Raw genomic sequence first — 19843 nt, 5'->3', positions numbered from 1 at the left:
GGAGAATCTCTGGTCTTCCAGATGTTGCTGAACTACAACTCCCATCAGCCCTAGCCAGCATGGCCAATGAACAGGGATGATGGAAGCTATGGTTCAGCAGCATCTGGAGGGCCAAAGTTTCCCCACTCCTGCCCTAAATGGTCTGTAACAGATTATTTTTTAGGCCCGCCTCTTCCCATATGAACCTTCATCTGAGGCCCTGTTCTGTGTGCCCTTGCTTTCTAAAGCATTGTAGGTGGGAATGTCAGACAGGATCTTTTTGGTGGTGACACCTAATCTTCCTAGGGTAATTCAGTTTGCGTCTTCTCTGCCTACATTTAGGTGCTGAGTTGAGACGCTGCTCTTTAGGCAGGCATTTGGACATTGATGACAATTAAAGGGATCCCCTTGGTGTGTGCGTGTTAATTGCTGTTGCTCTTTTATATATTTTTTTTCTGCTAGCTGTTTTGTTCTTCATGGTAATATTATTTAATCTGTTTTTGTTTGCTATCCATTTTAGGAATTCTTTGGATAGAAAGGCAGAATATATGGACTTTTTAAAAATTGAGATGAGTAGGTTCTCTGCCCAGCTCCTTTTCAGAAATATAGGCACAGTGTTCAGTTTTTTAAATTTTGGAAGATCAGCTTAAGAGACACACATTTATTTGGTTTGCATGAAAAGATTGTCTTGCTTAAATAGTGATATTAGTTTTACAAGAGCTGTAATTGTTTGTGTGCATAAGTATCTCCTTTATGGCCTAGATTTCTTATGAACTTTATTACCTAAGCAAGAATCTTGATTTTTGTAGTACCCAGAAGCTGGTAGAACTTTATAGGATAGATAACGATTACCCCTCATTTCAGCTGAAATGCTAGAAAACCATATTGCATAAGAAAATGGTCTTTCATTTCCTTTTTTTAGATGGCTTGCTCTCAAACATCACAATAGTTGTCTCCCCATAATTAGAACAGTGTAGTTTTTTGCTGTTGTATATTTTTAATTTTTTAAAAAAGGAATTCAATGACTGTAACTAAAACTTTGGCTGTAATCCTATGCCTGCTTACTGGAAAGTGAGGTCCATTGAACTTAATGGGACTTACTCTTGTGTAGACATGTATAGGGTTTTGCTGTTCATTAAATACTTAATAAAACAAACAATCAGTACTGGATCCAGTAAATGACCTGATGCTGCAGTATTGCTGAAGCTAAGTGGCCGTGGGGTTTGGAGACCCTGAGGAGCCCCAAGAAAAATGGGTTATATTTTAAAAAGCTATCTAAATACATCTGTGATCCATTCAGACCCTTTCCATACACCTACAAGCTTTTCCTGTGCTTGGTTTTACCTTGAGTTTTTCCGTAATTGCTTGCATTATATTATAAATATTGCAAACCAAGATGAGATCAATTTATCCTCACTGTGAAGAGATGAGTAACTAAAATGCATTTGCTTTTGACAGCTTTTCCGAGAGAACTATTAACTATTATTTTATCTGTAGCTCTTGCCCTCTTAAATTATGTATTGCTTTTGTCCATATAAAGTGGCATACTTAAAATCTGCCACCAGATGTCAGCAGTTGAAAAAAAAATGGGGAGATGTGGTACAAATTAAAAAATGACTCTAAAGAATATTTACAATATATTTTTGAATAAATTTATAAATATTGCAATTGTATTTTCTGTTTCAAACAGGTGTAGAAATTAATTTCTGTATCTCCTAAAAATTTGCTTGTGTCATCTCTGATTATATTGATCTTAGAAAAGAAAATTTGGTGACTTATTATTCAGTCCAGTCTGCTCCCCCCCCCTAAATGTATGTATAGGATTTCTCTCTCTCCACGATTATCTTTGTTTTGTAGGAGTTTGCTTTTTATATATATTGGTGTGTAAAATTAGGCATAATATATATACTCTGTAGGATTGCTGCTGACAGGGTGAACTGGGAAACCCCCTGTTCAAATTTTGCTTGAGCCATCTAATGAGTTTATGGTCTTAGGCCAAGCCTCTCTCTTTGTAATCCTTTTGAAGGACCTATATTTGCAATTGTAATTGTAATTGATCTCTTGCTGGAGGAAGGTGAGCGCTAGCCACTTTATTCCCAAGACTACTTTCTGTGTGTTGCTTTCATATGTGCTTTGGTATATAAAGAAAGCGTGTCTCAATCCAGTTGGCTGCTGAGTTTAGGATGTCATCTGTTGCTAAAGTCCATATTACCTGGCTAATCTGAGTTGTGGCATGCTAAGATAAAAAATATCCAGACTGTTGGAAAGGATGCTGCCAAATCCTATTCTGCCCAGATGCCTGGCAATTAACCCCTCTTATTTCTGTATCCAGATTGACTTGCTTGTCTAGTGTTCTTGAACCATGCTCTTTGAGAGTCACTCAGCCTGGTGGCTTGAAATGTTGTGCTAAAAATATGCATATTCTGTGGAATAAATTAAGCTAATAAAAGAGGTTTGCACAAATCAACTTTGTATGCAGTTGTTGCTATGTTGCTTCCAGTAAGACAAAATGCAAACCAGATTTTTTTAAATTGGAAAATGGAGTAATAATTATATCACTATTCTAATTTGGCAAAGCTCTGTAACTTGAAAGCTACACAGTTTGTGTCATTTGCGTACTATTAGAGCAGAGCCTTGTGTAAAAGAGCTCATCCAACCTCTTTTCCCATTTTTACAGATTGTTAAAATCTTTGGGAAGAAAGGGAGGGTGCATTCGTGGTGTTTTACTTGTTTCAGAACAATTTTGTTCTTTTAAAAAAAATGCAACTCAGGACGGCTAATTCAAATGGCAATAAATAACTTGTCATATAAGCTAAAAAAATTAAAACACAGAAATACTTTGAAACATCAATGCAGATCAGTTTAACCAACAACCTCAACATGCTTTTGTAGATTCAGAGTTAGATTCAGCTGAAGGCAACCATCAGCGGTAGTGCCCATTGCCCTCCCATGATGAGAGCAGGTCAGTTGCTTTGCAGGGAGGGGTGGGTGGGTGAGAGAGAGGAAGGCTCTAAACAGCCCCCTCTTTATTCTATACAAGTTTTAATCAGTCTGTTATTTAATTTAAACAAATAGGATTATATCCAGCGAGATGTGTGTGTGATCTGAACACACTTCTGCTGGTGTAATTGGACTTCACCTCCATAACCCCACCACCACCAGCAGCCACCACGAGCCCTCAAACTCTGCTCTAGAGGGTTGGGGGACCTGCAAACAAATATGGAGTGCTGTAGTGAGCAAAGAAGCTATTTGTTTTAATTGCTCTCTCCAGTGACATCCAAATGTTTATAGCAATTATTTGTACAGGTCCACTATTTGTTCCTGCAAGGGAAGTCTCCTTGCATTAGTTTCACCCATCAACTGAGTCACTCGAAGCTCAGTTCCTTTGAGAATGAATAAGAAAAAGGAATATTTTAGAAGTAATGCCTCCTCTATACAGTTAAAGATTACCTAAAATTCATACTGTCTTTGCCTGTCTAATTATTGGGATTTTTTTATTGGCTTTTATCTTCAGTGTAGTTTTCCAAGAGAAAAAGCATAACGGTTTTTCCACTTGTCAGTTCTAGACTGTGAGGAATTCTATATATCTGCTTGTTCCTCCATAAATATTGAAACTAAGGTTACTGCTCACCAAGCCATGAGTTGTATTCACCAGTTGGAATCTAAATCGTTATTAATGTACTCGTATCCCAGAGAGGAGTCATCTCTGGTTCTTGGGAACTGGTATTACGTCCTGTTGCATTCTGTTGCATTTTCTCTCAATTGAATGCAAACTGAAATGTGCCCGGGTGCAAGCCTTGTTTTGAAAATATGCCATGGCTTTCCGCCTGTCTGGTTTTGACATGGCACTCTGCATCAGACAACCCCATAGACTGTAATGGGCCCAGTCATTGTAATCAAATGTGGTGTTCCATATGTCTTTTTCTGCAAAAGTAGGTCAAGTTAAAAACTGGGTTTCTCAGTGGTTCCCACAACCTGTTCCACAGGACCCGAGAGAACGGTTTGCTGATACCTTAAAAACTGCTGGGAGGTAATATGAGATGCTAAACAAGGGCAGTCAAGAGTCTTTAGAACACAATAATTAGAAACTGAAGCTGGCAAAAAGGATTTAAATTTGATGTATTGTTTTTAGGCCCTGGAATGCATCCTTTGTATAATAATCTGGTCTGTCTAGTGGTGTGACTTCACGTGGCTGTAGGCATTAGGTCTGTAACTCCTGTACTGAATAACATCTGATAATGAAAGTAAGGACATAAAAACAGACAAAAACTAAGGATTAAATCTAGTAGATAAATATGTTTCCACCTTATGGTGGGAAAGAATAAGTAAGCCTTTCATTCTTTTTTACAAACTGAAATAATAGAATCCTCAGAAACATTTCTTTAGAGCAGTGGTTCTTAACCTTTTCCACTGCCAGGACCCCTTGGATTTCCAAAATATGCTCTCGCACCCCCTGAAAAAATACTTTCATTTTTTATTTATAAATGACAGTTTTCCAAAATCTTTGGTTGTATAGTTAATTTTCTGCTTCTATTTAAATGAATTTATAAAATCTCTTGAACAATGCCTCGCACCCCTAGAAGAAATGTCTCGCACCCCCGGGGGTGTGTGCACCCCAGGTTAAGAACCTCTGCTTTAAAGCTATCTAGGGAAAACTGATGTGGAATGTGGCATTCATGTATTTCACCCTCTATTAGTGAATGTCAGCAAAGGGGTATTCAATGTGATGAGATATGAAAAGATAGCTTTTTAGCTGTTTATTTTAACTGCTGTCTCCAATGACATCAAAAATGTTTATAGCAATTATTTGTACAGGTCCACCGTTTGTTCCGGCAGTTGATTGTTTTGTTCGTATGTGTGTCTGTTACAGCCAAACCAAATTGGCTTGATAGGCAGAGCAGTCCAAACCCTCTTGTCCTGGCTGAGCCACCCACCCACCAAATATGTAGGTGAGTGGGAATACTCTTGGTTGGCTGCCTGCTGGGCAGGGCATTCTGAGAGCGGGGCTGAGCCGGTCTGGGATCTGCTAGATTCCAAAGCCAGTGTCACTGCCACTGTACTGATCATCATGGAAAAATTGAAATGGAAAAGGACTGCCTTCAAGTCGATTCCGACTTATGGCAACCCTATGAATAGGGTTTTCATGGTAAGCGGTATTCAGAGGTGGTTTACCACTGAGAGGCAGTGACTGGCCCAAGTTCACCCAATGAGCTTCATGGCTGTGTGGGGATTTGAACCCTGGTCTCCCAAGTTGTAGTCCAACACTCTAACCACTATGCCACACTGGCCCTTGATTATCATGGACAGTGTACAATAGTCAAAGCAATAATAACATTCAGTAAAAAACTAAATATAACCTGTCATAAAACAGTACAGTCTAAAAGACAACCTCCAAACCCCAAAAAGCAGACCAAAGACAAATGCAGCCCCTTTAAAATGTCTGGGGAAACAAGAAAGTCTTAACCGTGCACCAAAAAGATAGTGATGTCAACACCAGTTGAGTCTGTATAGGGGAGGGTATTCAAAATAGGGGGCACCACCACAGAAAAGACCCTGTTATATCATCCTGTCTGTAGCCGTACTTGCACAATACTTCAGTTCCTCCATGCCAATATATATGTTATTTAGTACATTTATATACCATCTTTCTTCCATCATGTGGAGCTCACGGCTGTATACGCAGGGATCCTAGGCAGTCACCTATCCAGGCTCTGATCAGACCCACACCTCCTTAGTGTCAACAAGGTGGCTGTAGTGTATGTTCTCAGTCTTGGGCATATTGTAACGCTATATTGTGTCATAGCATAGATGCTTCCACAGCTTGCATTGTGTGATGGTGCCTTGAAGAGAACTCCCAACATATTTTATCAGCTGGAGAACTGTGTTGATTGGAATGAGAGGTTGCCTCTGTTCCATGAATGGCTTACACATAAGCCTGGAATAGCCACATAATGGGAACCATAGTTTCCTACTACAAGAATGTGCTGCCATATGTCTTGGGCTCAAGTGCTCAGCCCTCTCCATTTCCTTCCTGCCCATGAGGTAGAGAGCTAAAACCGCAGCTTGATCCTGGCTTGTTCCCACCCATTCATTGTTTTACAAAAGCCACAGTTCCCTGGGTTTGGAAGCCATGGACAGCTGACTAGCTTAAACTAGAAAGCAGAAGTTTTCAATGTTGTAAACTGCCCAGAGAGCTTCAGCTATGGGGCAGTATACAGATGTAATAAATCATCATCATCATCTCCCTCATGTTGGGGAGGAGGAGTAGCGGGAGATGTGAACTGAAGCCTTGGTTAGTCTTGTTCTCACTGCGGCAAACTATAACTTTCTGTTATGTTTGAACTGGGCCATAACGATGGTCATAGCCATGGTATCGCTTCACCTTTGTGACAGCTAATGCAAAATAAACTATGTGCATGAATTAAAGGAGGGTAAGCACGAAAATCCTACAGATGTGGGGTCCAAGCAACAACCAGGAATCAAAGGATCATTTCATAAAACTCTGCAGATATTTTTGGAAAACCTCAGTGTAAGACAAACATCTATCAGTGTGTGTGGGCAGTAGCATCCATGTAGGTTTACTCAGCTGGAATGACAGTTGATATGAATGACATCCACTCTGAAATTATTCACTCACAAGACAATTTTACAGGAGTAATAAAAGTAATGAGATTCTTTGCTTCATGAGTTTCTGTTATCTGACATTTTTGTGATAGCATTTATTATGTATCTGAGAGGTTGAAACTTCAATCTTGTATGAGTGGCAAGACTTACTGATTTTCAAAGTAAAATTAAGTATGGCAAGTACATTGAATTGCCTTTTAATCTCAGAGGTTGAGATCTAGTATTGTGCCAGCAGACACAACACTTCCCCTTCTTCTCCTTCTCCTATTCCTGCAGGCACCCCCCCCAAAAAAAACCCAAAATGTCTGGAAGTCCATTGTGCAAGGAAGCAGATACAGTAGGGGCCCGCTTTTTGGCATTCTGCTAATATGGCGGCACCAGCGGGGCAATCAGTTGTAGCGTGGGGAGCTCCAGCCGCTGCACTCCAGCTGACAGAGATCAGCTGGAGTGCGGCGGCTGGAGGTCCCCATGCTACAGCTGATCATTGTCAGGTAGAGCACGGCAGCTGGAATATGGTAGGGCCCCACTTTTCGGCAGGGGCCTGGAACATAACCTGCTGTATGAGTGGGGCCCTACTGTACTATTGGATGTTATTCAGGAAGGGTCTTCCAGCAGCAGGAGAGGAAATGAAGTGACTAGTATATTACGTTAGTTAAGAATTGTCCATCCCCCCCACCCCCCACTTGCATAAGTCATTATTCTTAAGCGGAGATTCCATTGACTACATCATATCTAACAGACATCAGCTGAACCTTAATTTTGCTTCCAGGGTTAACTTGTAGCAAGCTGGCTTAGAAAGTGAAATTCTTACAATTGTATACTCAGATGCATTAATTTATATCATTGCCAGATGATGCAAGTGTGGATTCTGTTGAAAAGCTCTGGAATCTATTTCCATTTTCATGAGATCACAGACATTGGAAAGGAATTGGAGATGTTGTGGTGTATTTAGGGAATAAATCTGTCTTGGTGTGACAGTTTGTCTATGTGTTGCAGGGCCTTATGAAATACAAACTTTTCTGTGAAAACCTTCAAACATAGACAGGTTTATTGAGGGTAGAGTTCTTCATCCTTCATACACCAATAATTGCTTTTTGAACAGAAGTTTTCTGGCACCTTTCAAGCTGCACTCTCCTGGCTTTCCCAGAATATCACTCTTCTCAGCATACCTTGGAGCACAGACTTGACATCTTGTTAAACTGTCAGCACTTGAGATTCTTAGATCTAAAACGAGGCATTCCTTTGGTGTCATCCATCTTAATGGATCTGTAGCCTTTTTCAAAATGTAGCATGCTATTAAAAAAGCATGCGGTACATTGCACGGTTTGAAGCAGAGTGCTTTTAGTGTAATGTACAGAGTAGATACCACAGAAAACTACATTTTATCTGATATATCTCTGGTAATATTAATAAAAACCCTAATGTTTACTTTTCTTCATGGAGGGAATCCCTTTTGAGTAGAAGAGTTCAGTCATGTGGTTTCCATTTGCATTCTGAAGGGGAACAGTCTAGACACTGGTTTACGCCCTCTGTGAGAACAAGGCCCAAGTAGTGTGAATGAGCAGGAAGTTTGCAACTCCACTCTTGATTATCTTGTACCACAGAGCTCATATGTCTGTGTGGAAGTTGCTTTGGGCACTGTCTTCATTGCTTTGTATTCTGTGGTGTGGTATTTATTTTCTCTCTCTGCATAATAGTTTTTGAAACCACTCAGCTACATAAAACTGTCATATTAAGTACCAATCTCCCCCCCAAAAACAGTATTGGCTATAATAAAAGTATAAACAATGAAATAACAACACATGTGACCTACCTATCCCAACCGGTGGGGGGAAAGCTGTAGGCGAGTAGAACAGGTAGCTGCATACAAAGACATAGAAAACCAGGCTGATTATTGGTGCAGGGAGGAGGGAAATTACTTTTTAGATGTGCTGGATATTTGAAATGTTATTATAAACCCGGTATGAACCTCCAGATGTTGTTGGGCTACAACTTCCATCATCAGCTGATGGAAGCTGATGGGACGTGGAGTCCAACAGTATCTGGAGGGCCACAGGTTCCACACTCCTGTTAGGGACTCTGTGAGTTTGGAATCTGTTAAAACAAAGCGGAAAAGCATAAGCCTTAATGTCATTTGTAGATGTCCAGAAGTAAAACTAGAAAAGTATGAGGAGGGCCTTGTCAGGATCCCTCCTGCTGCCACCACCTGTCAGGTCCCACCAGTCAGGATCCTGGTTTTTATTTGTTCTCTCACCGGCTCTAGCACAGATCTCGCAAGATCCCACTGCTGGGCAGCACCACCAGCCACTCCCTATTTCACAATATTGCCTTGGGGCTTTGCCTTAGTCTCCTTCTGGCTTATTGTTACTTTGTGTCTGGGTGCACTTGCAGGCTGCAAACACCCCTGTATCTTTGTGCCTATAAAGCATACTGCCCTGGGTTGCTCTGGATACTTGATGATGTTACACTATCTCTTCACTGCTGCCACCATTTGATACTGTTTCTCCACCTTGGTAAATACCCTGCCCACCCTTCTGGTCTGTGAAAGCCCCAGCCAAGGATCAGGCTTTTGGTAAACCAAGAAAATATTTATTTATAAACACCAGGAAATAACAAGATTACTTAAGGTATATTTAACAAGCGTATGGTTTCATATATTGCATTACTCTTTATGTTTCTAGTCATCTGCCTCAACACCAGCCTAATACAATCCAGCCCACAACCAACTCCAACCCACAACAACAACCGACCACCCTCTCAACTGTTATCCTCTCATTTATACCTTCAGCCACTCAAACGCTCAGCCTATCATCATACAGCATTCTCCAGCATTCTAGCCCATGTACTCCCCCCTCTCGCTCAGTCCACTTACCATATATACTTTAATAAACCTGCACTTACCATATTTACAGTAATATCTATATACAGGGACATCACAGGCCTCTGCAAGATAAAGCCATCTATTATGTAACTGAAGTTTTGAAAAACTAATGAATAGGGTATGATAGGAACCTGATTGGGGAAGCAGGGGACTTTGATGGGTGTGTTTAGAGAACTGCATGTTCTCCAGAGGTGGTGTCATACATACCAGGTACTGAAAACTAGAAGGGTACCTGGAAACTTAAATCATTTCCCCCGTCACTTTATCTCGTATTTTTAAATTTTTAAATGTCTTTTTTCATTGTCTCAACAGGTACCTTAATATGGGGAACCTTCTTAAAGTTTTGACATGCACAGACCTTGAGCAGGGACCAAATTTTTTCCTTGACTTTGAAAGTGAGAACTGCTTTTAAAATATAATTATATTATCTCATGTATCTACTTGGTACCCTTGAGTAGTCCTAGGAGAGCCTTATTAGATGCAACTTGAGCTACCAATTAGGCTCCTTTTATGTGTACTTTTTGTGTGTGTGTGTGAAACACAGTGGCAAATGTGGGAGCAACTGAAGAGCACCCATGTGAGTAAAGGGGGTCTTAGTAATTATATTTATTATTTACAGTGGCATAATACAAAATTACACTTACTGATGTGAAAATCAAATGCTCCTGTGGATTTAATACATACCTGTGATTCTGAGCTTCCTTAGATTAAATTATAATCTGCCTGTTACCTTATGCTTTTTAAATCTAAAATCCCAGTTCAGAAGATGATGTCTCATTTTAATAAGCCAAGATATGCCCAAGCCTTTTGCCTGCACATGTAGCATCTTCACAGCACACCTCGAGAAGCCAATGCTAATAAGGATGCGGCAACAACAAAAACAAGTTTTTCCATAGAAAAAGTCTCCCTTGTGGTAGCAAGTATAACTTTGCTACCTGAATAGAGAAATTTGCTAGAATCGTATGAGAATTGAAGATCTTAAACAAGTTGTTACCAGAATAGATACTGCACCAAAATGAATTTGAACAGCTTTAGTATCTCACTTTACTTTTCTGTTCCTTAAAGCCACTTATGACATCCCACTAGAGATCCAGGTGAACTTCCAGCTAGGTACTTTCACTTCTGCAGCACTGATAAAGCCCTGTCAACTTCAGCCAAGACTCAGGTCCACCTGGTTTACACTTACCCACACAGTCCCCATATCTATTGGGATTATTTCTTAGGAACATATGAGCCTGCCTTCTGCCAAGCTAGGTTATTGGTCCATCTAGCCAAGTATTGCCTACTCTGACTGGCAGTTGCTCTCAAGGATCCAAATCCTGGCACCTAAATCCTTGTAAAGGGAGATGCCCCTTTACATACTTTTTTAAAAAATATGCTAAGCCAACTGATTCTGTATTTCATGTTTTCACACAAAATTAGCATACATCTGACAGAGAGACTCCCCACTAGGTACAGCTGTGATACTACTTTTCCACATTCTGAGGTCTTTTGCTTCATTTATGCCTCTTCTGGGTGCATTTAGATGTAATGCACAGATCGCATGTATACTTTTTTTTATAAAAACAACCAGAGAGAGAGAGAGAGAGAGTATATTCAACTGTGTTCAAGATGTTTATATTTGAAAATTGCGTGACTTCAAATGTGACTTAATGTGCTGTCCTGTTGTTTAGATGCTCAACCTACAGAATCAGAAAAAGAAATATATAATCAGGTAAATGTAGTGTTAAAGGATGCAGAAGGAATCCTGGAAGACTTGCAGTCATACAGAGGAGCCGGTCATGAAATACGAGAGGTAAAGCATTGTTAGATTGGGGTATTTTTTGTAATCAGTGTAGTGATCCTTTGCACTAGTGACTGTGACTTTAATATAGATCAGTAAAGGTCAGTTTCTGCCAAAGTCTCCAAAAGTTTTAAATAACAGTTTGTTTATTATCAATAGCATGCTCTGTGTGCAAAGAATTTTTACAGTCTTGACTTTACTTGCCCTCTCAGCAGCCCTGCAATGGAGGCCACTTTGGAACCCTTTCCAGACAGTCGGTTTTGTAGTGCACATACACAGCATGTATGCTTTTCACTTGTTGCACCACCATCCACACTTCTTCCCTTGGCATTGCACTTCTGTTTTAGGGCATCTCATTTTCCTCACCTTTTAACCATCAATAATATTTGGTTGCTGAAGGATCCATCACCCAGATAACGCCTGACATTCTGCTGATATTGTTGTATAGAATGTAGTTATAAATGTTTATATAAAATGTTTATACAAAAAGGAAACATCTTATATTATAAAGCCTACATCCTTGCACATATTTAATTGTTCCAGGCAATACAGCATCCCACTGATGAGAGGCTCCAGGAGAAGGCATGGGGTGCAGTTGTCCCTTTAGTGGGCAAACTAAAGAAATTCTATGAATTTTCTCAAAGACTTGGTAAGTGGTAATAGTGGCCAATGAATTGATCTGCTCCATAATATTGCAAGAACTACTTTGTAGTAGTTAAGACCAGGATCCCACAGTGCTAACTATTTCAGCATGGTAGAATTTGTTATTACTGCTAATAACTTGTATTGATAATGTGTCACCTACACTGAAATGGTTGACATTTATTACTGATTTTTTTTAAAAAAGTTCCAGTCTCTTGAATCTAGGCACCAGTATCAAGTGCTTTTTGTGGACGGCTGTTTTGAAGGCAACCCAGGTGTACCTAGGATATTATGTCTCAGTTGGGGCCTGCTTTTGTAATCATTCAAACGACGAGATATTCAGCACATTCACACTATTTTATATAACTGTTTTATTGGTTTTTGCATGTAGAAGCTGCGTTACGAGGTCTCCTTGGGGCCCTGACAAGCACTCCATATTCGCCCACACAGCACCTGGAGCGAGAGCAGGCTCTTGCAAAACAGTTTGCAGAAATCCTTCATTTCACACTTCGTTTTGATGAGCTAAAGGTAAATTGAGGATAATTCCTGAATAGCACCTGTCCAGTTGGATGGTCACAAAGCATCCATGATCCATGTTACGGCATGTGTCGTGATCTTTGGCCATCCACCAGATGTTGCCGAAAGCGGGCAGGGAAATCTCTTTCAGCCCTTGCTGCTGGATGGCAACTAAGGAGGTCTTAGTCTGCCCTGTGCAGGGGCAGCAGTTGATTGATTGATTGAAACTTTATTTTTACCCCGCCCTTTTTCCAAACTGGAACTCAGGGCGGCTTACAAATAGAACTACATGTAGTTAAAAACATAGAAAAACATACAATTAAAATACAATTAAACTATGCACAACCTTAAAACCTTAAAAGGCACTTAAAAATCTAAAAACAATTTAAAATAATACAAATAATAATATAAAACAATAAAACAAGCCTTGTAAAGCCCAATCCTAAAGACCGTCTATCCCAAAATCAGTTGTCAGCTCAAGACCTCTTACAATCAGATGCTGGCCACATCACCAGTTAACACTAAGAACATGAGAAGAGCCCTGCTAGATGAGACCATAGATCCATCTAATCCAGTATCCCATTTCCCACATTGGCTATTCACAGTGGCACAGGTTGCTGGTGGTCTCCACACAGGGACAAGTATGGCTGTACCTGTACCATCCAACCGAGCTGTCTGTCCCACTAGCAGTGGTGACTGATGCATGCCCAGGTTGGCTGCTACCAATTCCTGTTCGGCAACATACACAAAATCACCGGAAGTCTTCCTTGGTATTTTGAAGGGTATTTAATAGCTCAGTTATATTGGATTCTGCCTTGACAAAGCACTGTATAAAATCTGGTCCTAGATCACTACCACCTGTTCAACTTCACTGGCAGGACCTAGAGATGCCACACTCAGCCTCATTTCTCAGCTTTTCACAGATTTGAAATCCTAGATCCCTTCAGAATTAGGTAGGGTATATAAGGCAAAATGATGTAGGATTGTCACCAAAACATACTGATCTTCATCTTTTCTTTTCTTCTTTTTTAGATGACAAATCCTGCTATTCAGAATGACTTCAGCTATTACAGAAGAACCTTGAGTCGTATGAGGATCAACAATGTTCCAGTAAGTACCCTTCCAATAGAAGTAAAGAAAGTATTTCTTTGTGATCCTTGTACTAATTACCTTGATTATTGGAAACCAGTGAAAATGGCAATTTTTTATTTTTTTTGTAGGCAGAAGGAGAAAATGAAGTAAACAACGAATTGGCCAACAGAATGTCTTTATTTTATGCTGAAGCGACGCCAATGTTGAAAACCCTAAGTGATGCTACAACAAAATTTGTTTCAGAGGTACGTGTGTGATTAGACTTCTTTGTTAGGATAACTTTCAAAATTACAAATTTGCTCTGGAACACAAGTTCATGCTGTTGAAGAGGCTTTGTTTTACAGACTTTTCTACATGAATCTTACTGTTGAATTTCAGATGTCAACAGCACAACTTGCAGTTGCTATAGTTTATAGAGTTGCTTTGGTTATATACAGTAGGGCCCCACTATCTGGTGCTCCGCTTTGCAGCGTTCCACTGATACAGCGGTTGTCAATTGCAGAAAGGCCCCGCTCCTACGGTGCTTGTTCCACTTTTACTGTGTTTTTCGGGCATTGGGCGCCATTTACGGCGGATTTCGCTTTACGGTGGCGGTCCAGAACAGAACCTGCCATATGAGCAGGGCCCTACTGTAAAAAAGGCATTGGAATTTTATCCAGTAAATCTTGTGAATCTGTATAGGTGGGAGCATCTCACTTTAACTCAATGATATATGCATAACTAAAGTCTTCTCCGTGTTGGAAGTGGGCCAAGAGCAACTCCTGTTTGGGTTCTTTTGTTTGTATTCCAGAAAGAGGATAGAGTTAGGGTCCTCCAGCTGGCTAGGCTTGCCTACCTTAACCTGTGCTCTTCTCTACCTAACTTCCTTCTGTTGTAAACTGATATGCTCAGGGAAACTGACCTGCCCCTCCTTCCTTTGTTTTCATCTTTGACTGTCCGAGGAGAGAGGAGACATCTTTGTCTCTGCTCTCCTGAGCCATGAGGGCAATACCCACGTCTGGGCTTTGCGCTTCCAACTTAGTTAGTTAATTAGAACTAGGTATGCCTTTCCGATCTACTATGTATTTCTATAAATAAAGTATTTTTTCTTTGTTTACTAAGTCTTAAGTCTCAGTTATCTAAATGCAGGGTAAAAGCCTGCTACTTAGGTAAATACACACACTGGCACACATGCTGATCCGACCACTGAATCACTCTGCATAAATATTTCCATAACACTCCCCACCCCAGACAGCTTGTGCCTTTTGCACTTGGCTCCTATAATTCTTGTCGTTGAAGCTTCTTGACCAAAAGAAAGGATATCGCTCTCAACACCACCATGGCAGCAAATACATTCCATGACTGAGGCTGCAAGAAATTGTTTAGGAATCTACTATAAAACATTATATGGATGCCTATTTCTTCACCTCAGTTCCCTACTGATAAAGTGGCAATAATAGTAATCTATTGATCGTTGGACAAGCCAGACAAACATAGAAACATAGGATGCTGCCTTATACCGAGTCAGACCCATTTAGCCCAGTATTGTCTACACTGATTGGCAGCAGCTCTGCAGGTTTTCAGACAGAAGACATTCCCAGCCCCACCTGGAGATGATGGGGATTGAATGCCTATGCTGCTCCTTGCATTCCAGTAACAATAAATCTTTTTCTTGTACCATTTACAGAACAAAAATTTACCCATAGAGAATACCACAGATTGCTTAAGCACCATGGCCAGTGTTTGCCGAGTGATGCTGGAAACCCCGTAAGTAGAAAGGCTACTCCATACATGAAGGAGCCCAGGGTGGCAAACACACAAACAAGAAAACATCTAAAAGTGTCTTTTTAAAAAATGATGTCATTTTTATGATGCCACATGATTGAGAGGTGGGTTGTTCCACCCTCCTGTCAAAATCCCTTGTGAGTCTCTCCACGCTTCTCCTTTCCATCCCCGATGGCAGAAATGGAAAGGGGAAGCACTGGGTGGGTTCAAAGAGCAACACAGGGAGGAAGAAGCTGTTTCCATTGAATGGGATCCACTTCCCCCTCCTTGAGCAAGGCACGCTCCAGCAAAGGAACAATCAGGAGCCCGCTTGAAGTTCCCGCTTTGTTCCTTTGAAGCCCCGCCCTTACCTGCCACACACCTGATGTAATGTATGATGTCAGATATAAACAAGGTTGGCGTGGCTTCCCAAAAATGGCCTGTCAGACCAAATGGGGAAGCCTAGCAGGCCAAATTTGGCCTGTGGGCTGAAGGTTTCCCACCCCTGCCTTACAGTATATAGTTAACCACAAATACAAACAGACTTGATGGGTAGAGGGGGGAGGGAGTGGAGACTCCTAATCATTGAGAACTTTGCATCATACAGAGCAAGGAGGCAGGGCCAAGCCTAGTTTCTTAAATCAGGCCATGCATGCTTCCAGACTGAACACATCTAACCCAGATGTTTTGTTCTGGGATAGGGGCAGAGAAGAAAGTTGTGCTTCTCAAGATGGGCTTTGCAGAACTAGTCCCTGTCACGACAATATCCCAACTGCATTTTATTGTCTTCCACATAAGTGGCTGCTGATGTGAGCAAAAGTATTTGCTTGTGTGTAAAATACACTCATACATACAGCGCCTTGCAAAAGTAATCAGGTCACTGACCAATACTCTCATATTATTGAATTACAAATGGTACATTGTAATTTTGTTCTGTATGATATTTTATTTTGCATCACTGAAACTCAAAATCAATTATTGTAAGGTGACATTGGTTTTATGTTGGGAAATGTTTGTAAGAAACAAAAAACTGAAACATGTTGCTTGCACAAGTATTCAACCCTCACACATTAATGTTTGGTAGAGCCACCTTTCACTGCAATAACAGCTTTAAGTATTTTGCGGTAGGTATGTACCAGCTTTGAATAGTGTCAGAGGGATTTTGGCCCATTCTTCTTGGCAGATTCGCTCCAGGTCTTTCAGGTTGGTTGGATGTTGCTTGTGGACCTCAATTTTCAAATAGCGCCACAGATTCTTAATGGGATTGAGATGAGAACTTTGACTGGGCCACTGTAGGACATTCACCTTTTTGTTCTTGAGCCACTCCAGTGTTGCTTTGGCCTTGTGCTTGGGATCATTGTCCTGCTGAAAAGTGAATTTCCTCCCAAGCTTCAGTTTTTTAGGGGACTAAAGCAAGTTCTCTTGCAGTATTTCCCTGTAGTTTGCTCCATCCATTCTTCCTTTGATTTTAACAAGATGTCCAGTCCCTGCTGATGAGAAGCATCCCCGCAGCATGATGCTGCCACCACCATACTTCACTGTAGGGATGGTGTGTTTTGAGGCATGGGCAGTGTTAGGTTTGCACCACACACAGCGCTTTGAGTTTTTGCCAAAAAGCTCTATCTTGGTCTCATCTGACCACAAAACCTTTTCCCACATTGCAGCTGGGGCACTCTCATGCTTTCTGGCAAACTCCAGACGTGCTTTCAGATGCCACTTTTTGAGTAACTGCTTCTTTCTTGCCACCTTCCTATACAGGCCAGTGTTATGCAGAGTTCTTGATATGGTTGACTGGTGCACCATTACTCCACTCCCAGCCACTGAACTCTGTAACTCCTTCAAAGTGATTGTTGGCCTCTCTGTGGCTTCTCTCACAAGGCTCCTTCTTGTTTGATCACTGAGTTTTGAGGGACGCCTTTTCTTGGCAGTGCCTGGGTGGCATGATGCAGCTTCCACTTCCTGATTATTGATCGAGCTGTGCTCACCAGGATATCCAAACATTTGCATATTATTTTGTACCCTTTTCCTAATCTATGCGTTTGTATTACATTATCTCTTACTTCTGTAGAATGCTCTTTGGTCTTCATTTTCCTTCAGATCCACAGCCTGACCAATGAACCTTCAACAGTGGGGGTTTTATCCTGACAATGTGACAGCAACTTTAATGGTTCACAGGTGGAGGCCAATTGTAAGGTAATTGTGTCCTTGGTAGGGCAGGTTCTTTTAGCTGTGTAAACTGGAAGCTTCCACAGCACAGGGGTTGAATATTATGCAAGCAACATGTTTCAGTGTTTTATGTTTCTTACAAACGTTTCCCAACATAAAACCAATGTCACCTTACAATAATTGATTTTGAGTTTCAGTGTTTCAGAATAAAATATACAGAATGAAATTACAATGTACCATTTGTAATTCAATAATATGAGAGCGTTGTTCAGGGGTCTGATTAAGTTTGAGGCACTGTACATATAGGTGTGGGTATATATTTGTGTGTGTGTATGATCTCAGTGAAATTAACCTATTGAATGGCTATTCACAGTAAACGTTCCCAGCTCTCTAAATTTTTTCTTGTAACCCTTAGATTTGTTACAAATCCCTTTACTAATTGAACTGGATACATGTCACATTAGCAAACTTAATATGATGTGTAACCCACTCAATTAGTTTTGAATAATCGTTTTAATATTTTGACACTGGAAAGTATCGGAAGGCATCTCTGTAGTTTTGAAAATGGTTTTCTCTCCTACCTAGTTCATGAAACTAAGAAACCTGGAATGCACTGTGCGTGCTCCTTGAGCTTTTTTTTTGCAGGGGCAGCTTTCTTCTTTGGTCAACACCAAAATGGAAACTCTTTCCTGTGGGTGGGTCAAGGCTGCAGCAGCAGCTGCTCTGTTGAGTGGGCAAGACTGGAAAAATCAGCTTGATGAGCTGAACCCTCTTCAAATAGTCATCGCACTCATCACAGATGGTTTTAGGAAACTGTGCTGCAGCAGGAAGGCAAGAAATTTTCCAGCACCAGGCCTTGCAATTCAAAGTGAAGATCCATTCATCCAAGTGTGCAGTTCTTGAGGGAAGGAAGAAACTTTTCTCTGAGAAAACTGTTGTGTTGAGTTTCCCAGCCTCTTAGAGGAGGGAATTCAGCTTTCGATAATCAAGTGTTTTCTGTCTTGTTAAAATTCCAGGGAATACAGAAGCAGGTTCACAAATGAGGAAACAGTATCCTTCTGTCTGAGGGTAATGGTGGGTGTCATCATTCTCTATGACCATGTACATCCAGTAGGCGCTTTTGCTAAAACTTCAAAAATTGACGTAAGTTCTGGGACTGAAGATTCTTTCCCTTTTGCTCTGCATGTGGAGAGGAGAAGGGGGTTCCCCAGGAACAAGAAGATATGCTTCTATATGTTGATAAAAATTATACTGATAATTCAAGTATCAGCTCAGATATGAGTACCCTGGGAGTTGCATCAGGCTCCAAACTAGGCTGGGCTTGTGTGAAGATGCCATTTATGTGCCACAGGCAGGATGTATATGGCTGCCTCCTTTGGTTTCCTATGATGGCCACAGTGGTGTTTTTTAAACAGTCATTGCCATCCTAGACATTGAGGTGATCACATTAACATGAGGGACTGGATGCTTTCTGAAAAGTGAAATGTCAAGCTGTGGAATAGTTACATCTGCCAGATCTGTTTTGATGTCCTGTGGTGTGTGCGTGTGTTTTTTCTGTTGTATTGATTTCTAGATGAAAGGATGCATCAAAGTTCTCAAAGACCAGCCTCCAAACAGCGTAGAAGGCCTCCTAAATGCTCTCAGGTACCTAGCTTTTGAACATGGAATTAATGAAAGTTCCAACTCTTCTTTTTAGCAAGACCCACTGGTACAGCATAAATGCAGGTGCAGCATCTTAGTGTGTTTTTAAATCCTTCCTCATGTTGAAGGAAATCCATTATGAGCGAATCAAGGATTGGTTCCTGTGCTGTTCCCCTCCCTCCTCCCCCCCTTTTTTTTGCAAAGCAGTCAGGATCTGCTCATTAACTGTGCCTCTTGTCTCTGGAAATAGAACTGAGAAAATTATTCTTAGCAAGCCAGGCAGCCCATCCGCTCTGTAATTCACTTTTGTGAACCTTCTGTCTTAATATGTTACAATGATTAGGGGCAGGGTGCAAAATATTAAAATTTTGCACCTAAGCCAGGTAGAGTTTGTGTCCAGAAAAGTTGGATTCTGCAGTGTTGCAAATTTGCATAACTTCTCTTCTTTGTATAATTTATCCTCCAGATTTTGTATACTTTTGGCGTAGCTAATTGTGGGTGGGCCAAGGATACTCCAGTTAGTGAAGGGTGGTTGTTTTTTTCCCAACCGCTCCTTTGGCTTCTGAGATAACAGAAGGCATTACCTATACGCCTTCAAGTGTGTCTTCAGAAGCATCATTAGGACTTGAAACTTGGGTGGTGGTTGTTTTTTAAGTGAGAGCTGAATTCTCTGCCCATGTGACATCCTGGACTTTTTCTTGGCTTCTGCACAATTACTGCATATATTGTCTTTAGTAGGCAGATTGGGGTTTGGTCACTGCTTTCCTTTCTGTACT

At 40.9% G+C, this 19843-nt stretch overlaps 1 protein-coding gene across 4 annotated transcripts in view; it reads left to right on the top strand.

Moving 5' to 3' along the window:
- CYRIB (CYFIP related Rac1 interactor B) overlaps positions 1 to 19843 on the top strand; it is a 96969-nt gene that overhangs the window by 75181 nt on the left and 1945 nt on the right. For all 4 annotated transcript variants that reach the window (XM_061606763.1, XM_061606747.1, XM_061606772.1 and 1 more), the window contains 9 exons: positions 9797 to 9879; positions 11158 to 11279; positions 11811 to 11916; positions 12301 to 12437; positions 13458 to 13535; positions 13646 to 13762; positions 15184 to 15263; positions 18443 to 18569; positions 19000 to 19074. In XM_061606763.1, coding sequence (XP_061462747.1) covers positions 9807 to 9879; positions 11158 to 11279; positions 11811 to 11916; positions 12301 to 12437; positions 13458 to 13535; positions 13646 to 13762; positions 15184 to 15263; positions 18443 to 18569; positions 19000 to 19074 — 915 coding nt within the window. In that variant the 5' untranslated portion in view covers positions 9797 to 9806. The remainder of the gene's footprint in view (positions 1 to 9796; positions 9880 to 11157; positions 11280 to 11810; positions 11917 to 12300; positions 12438 to 13457; positions 13536 to 13645; positions 13763 to 15183; positions 15264 to 18442; positions 18570 to 18999; positions 19075 to 19843) is intronic.

The sequence above is a fragment of the Rhineura floridana genome, chromosome 1, assembly GCF_030035675.1.
Source record: "Rhineura floridana isolate rRhiFlo1 chromosome 1, rRhiFlo1.hap2, whole genome shotgun sequence".
Classification (NCBI taxonomy): domain Eukaryota; kingdom Metazoa; phylum Chordata; class Lepidosauria; order Squamata; family Rhineuridae; genus Rhineura; species Rhineura floridana.
This window is presented reverse-complemented; position numbering and strand designations above follow the sequence as displayed.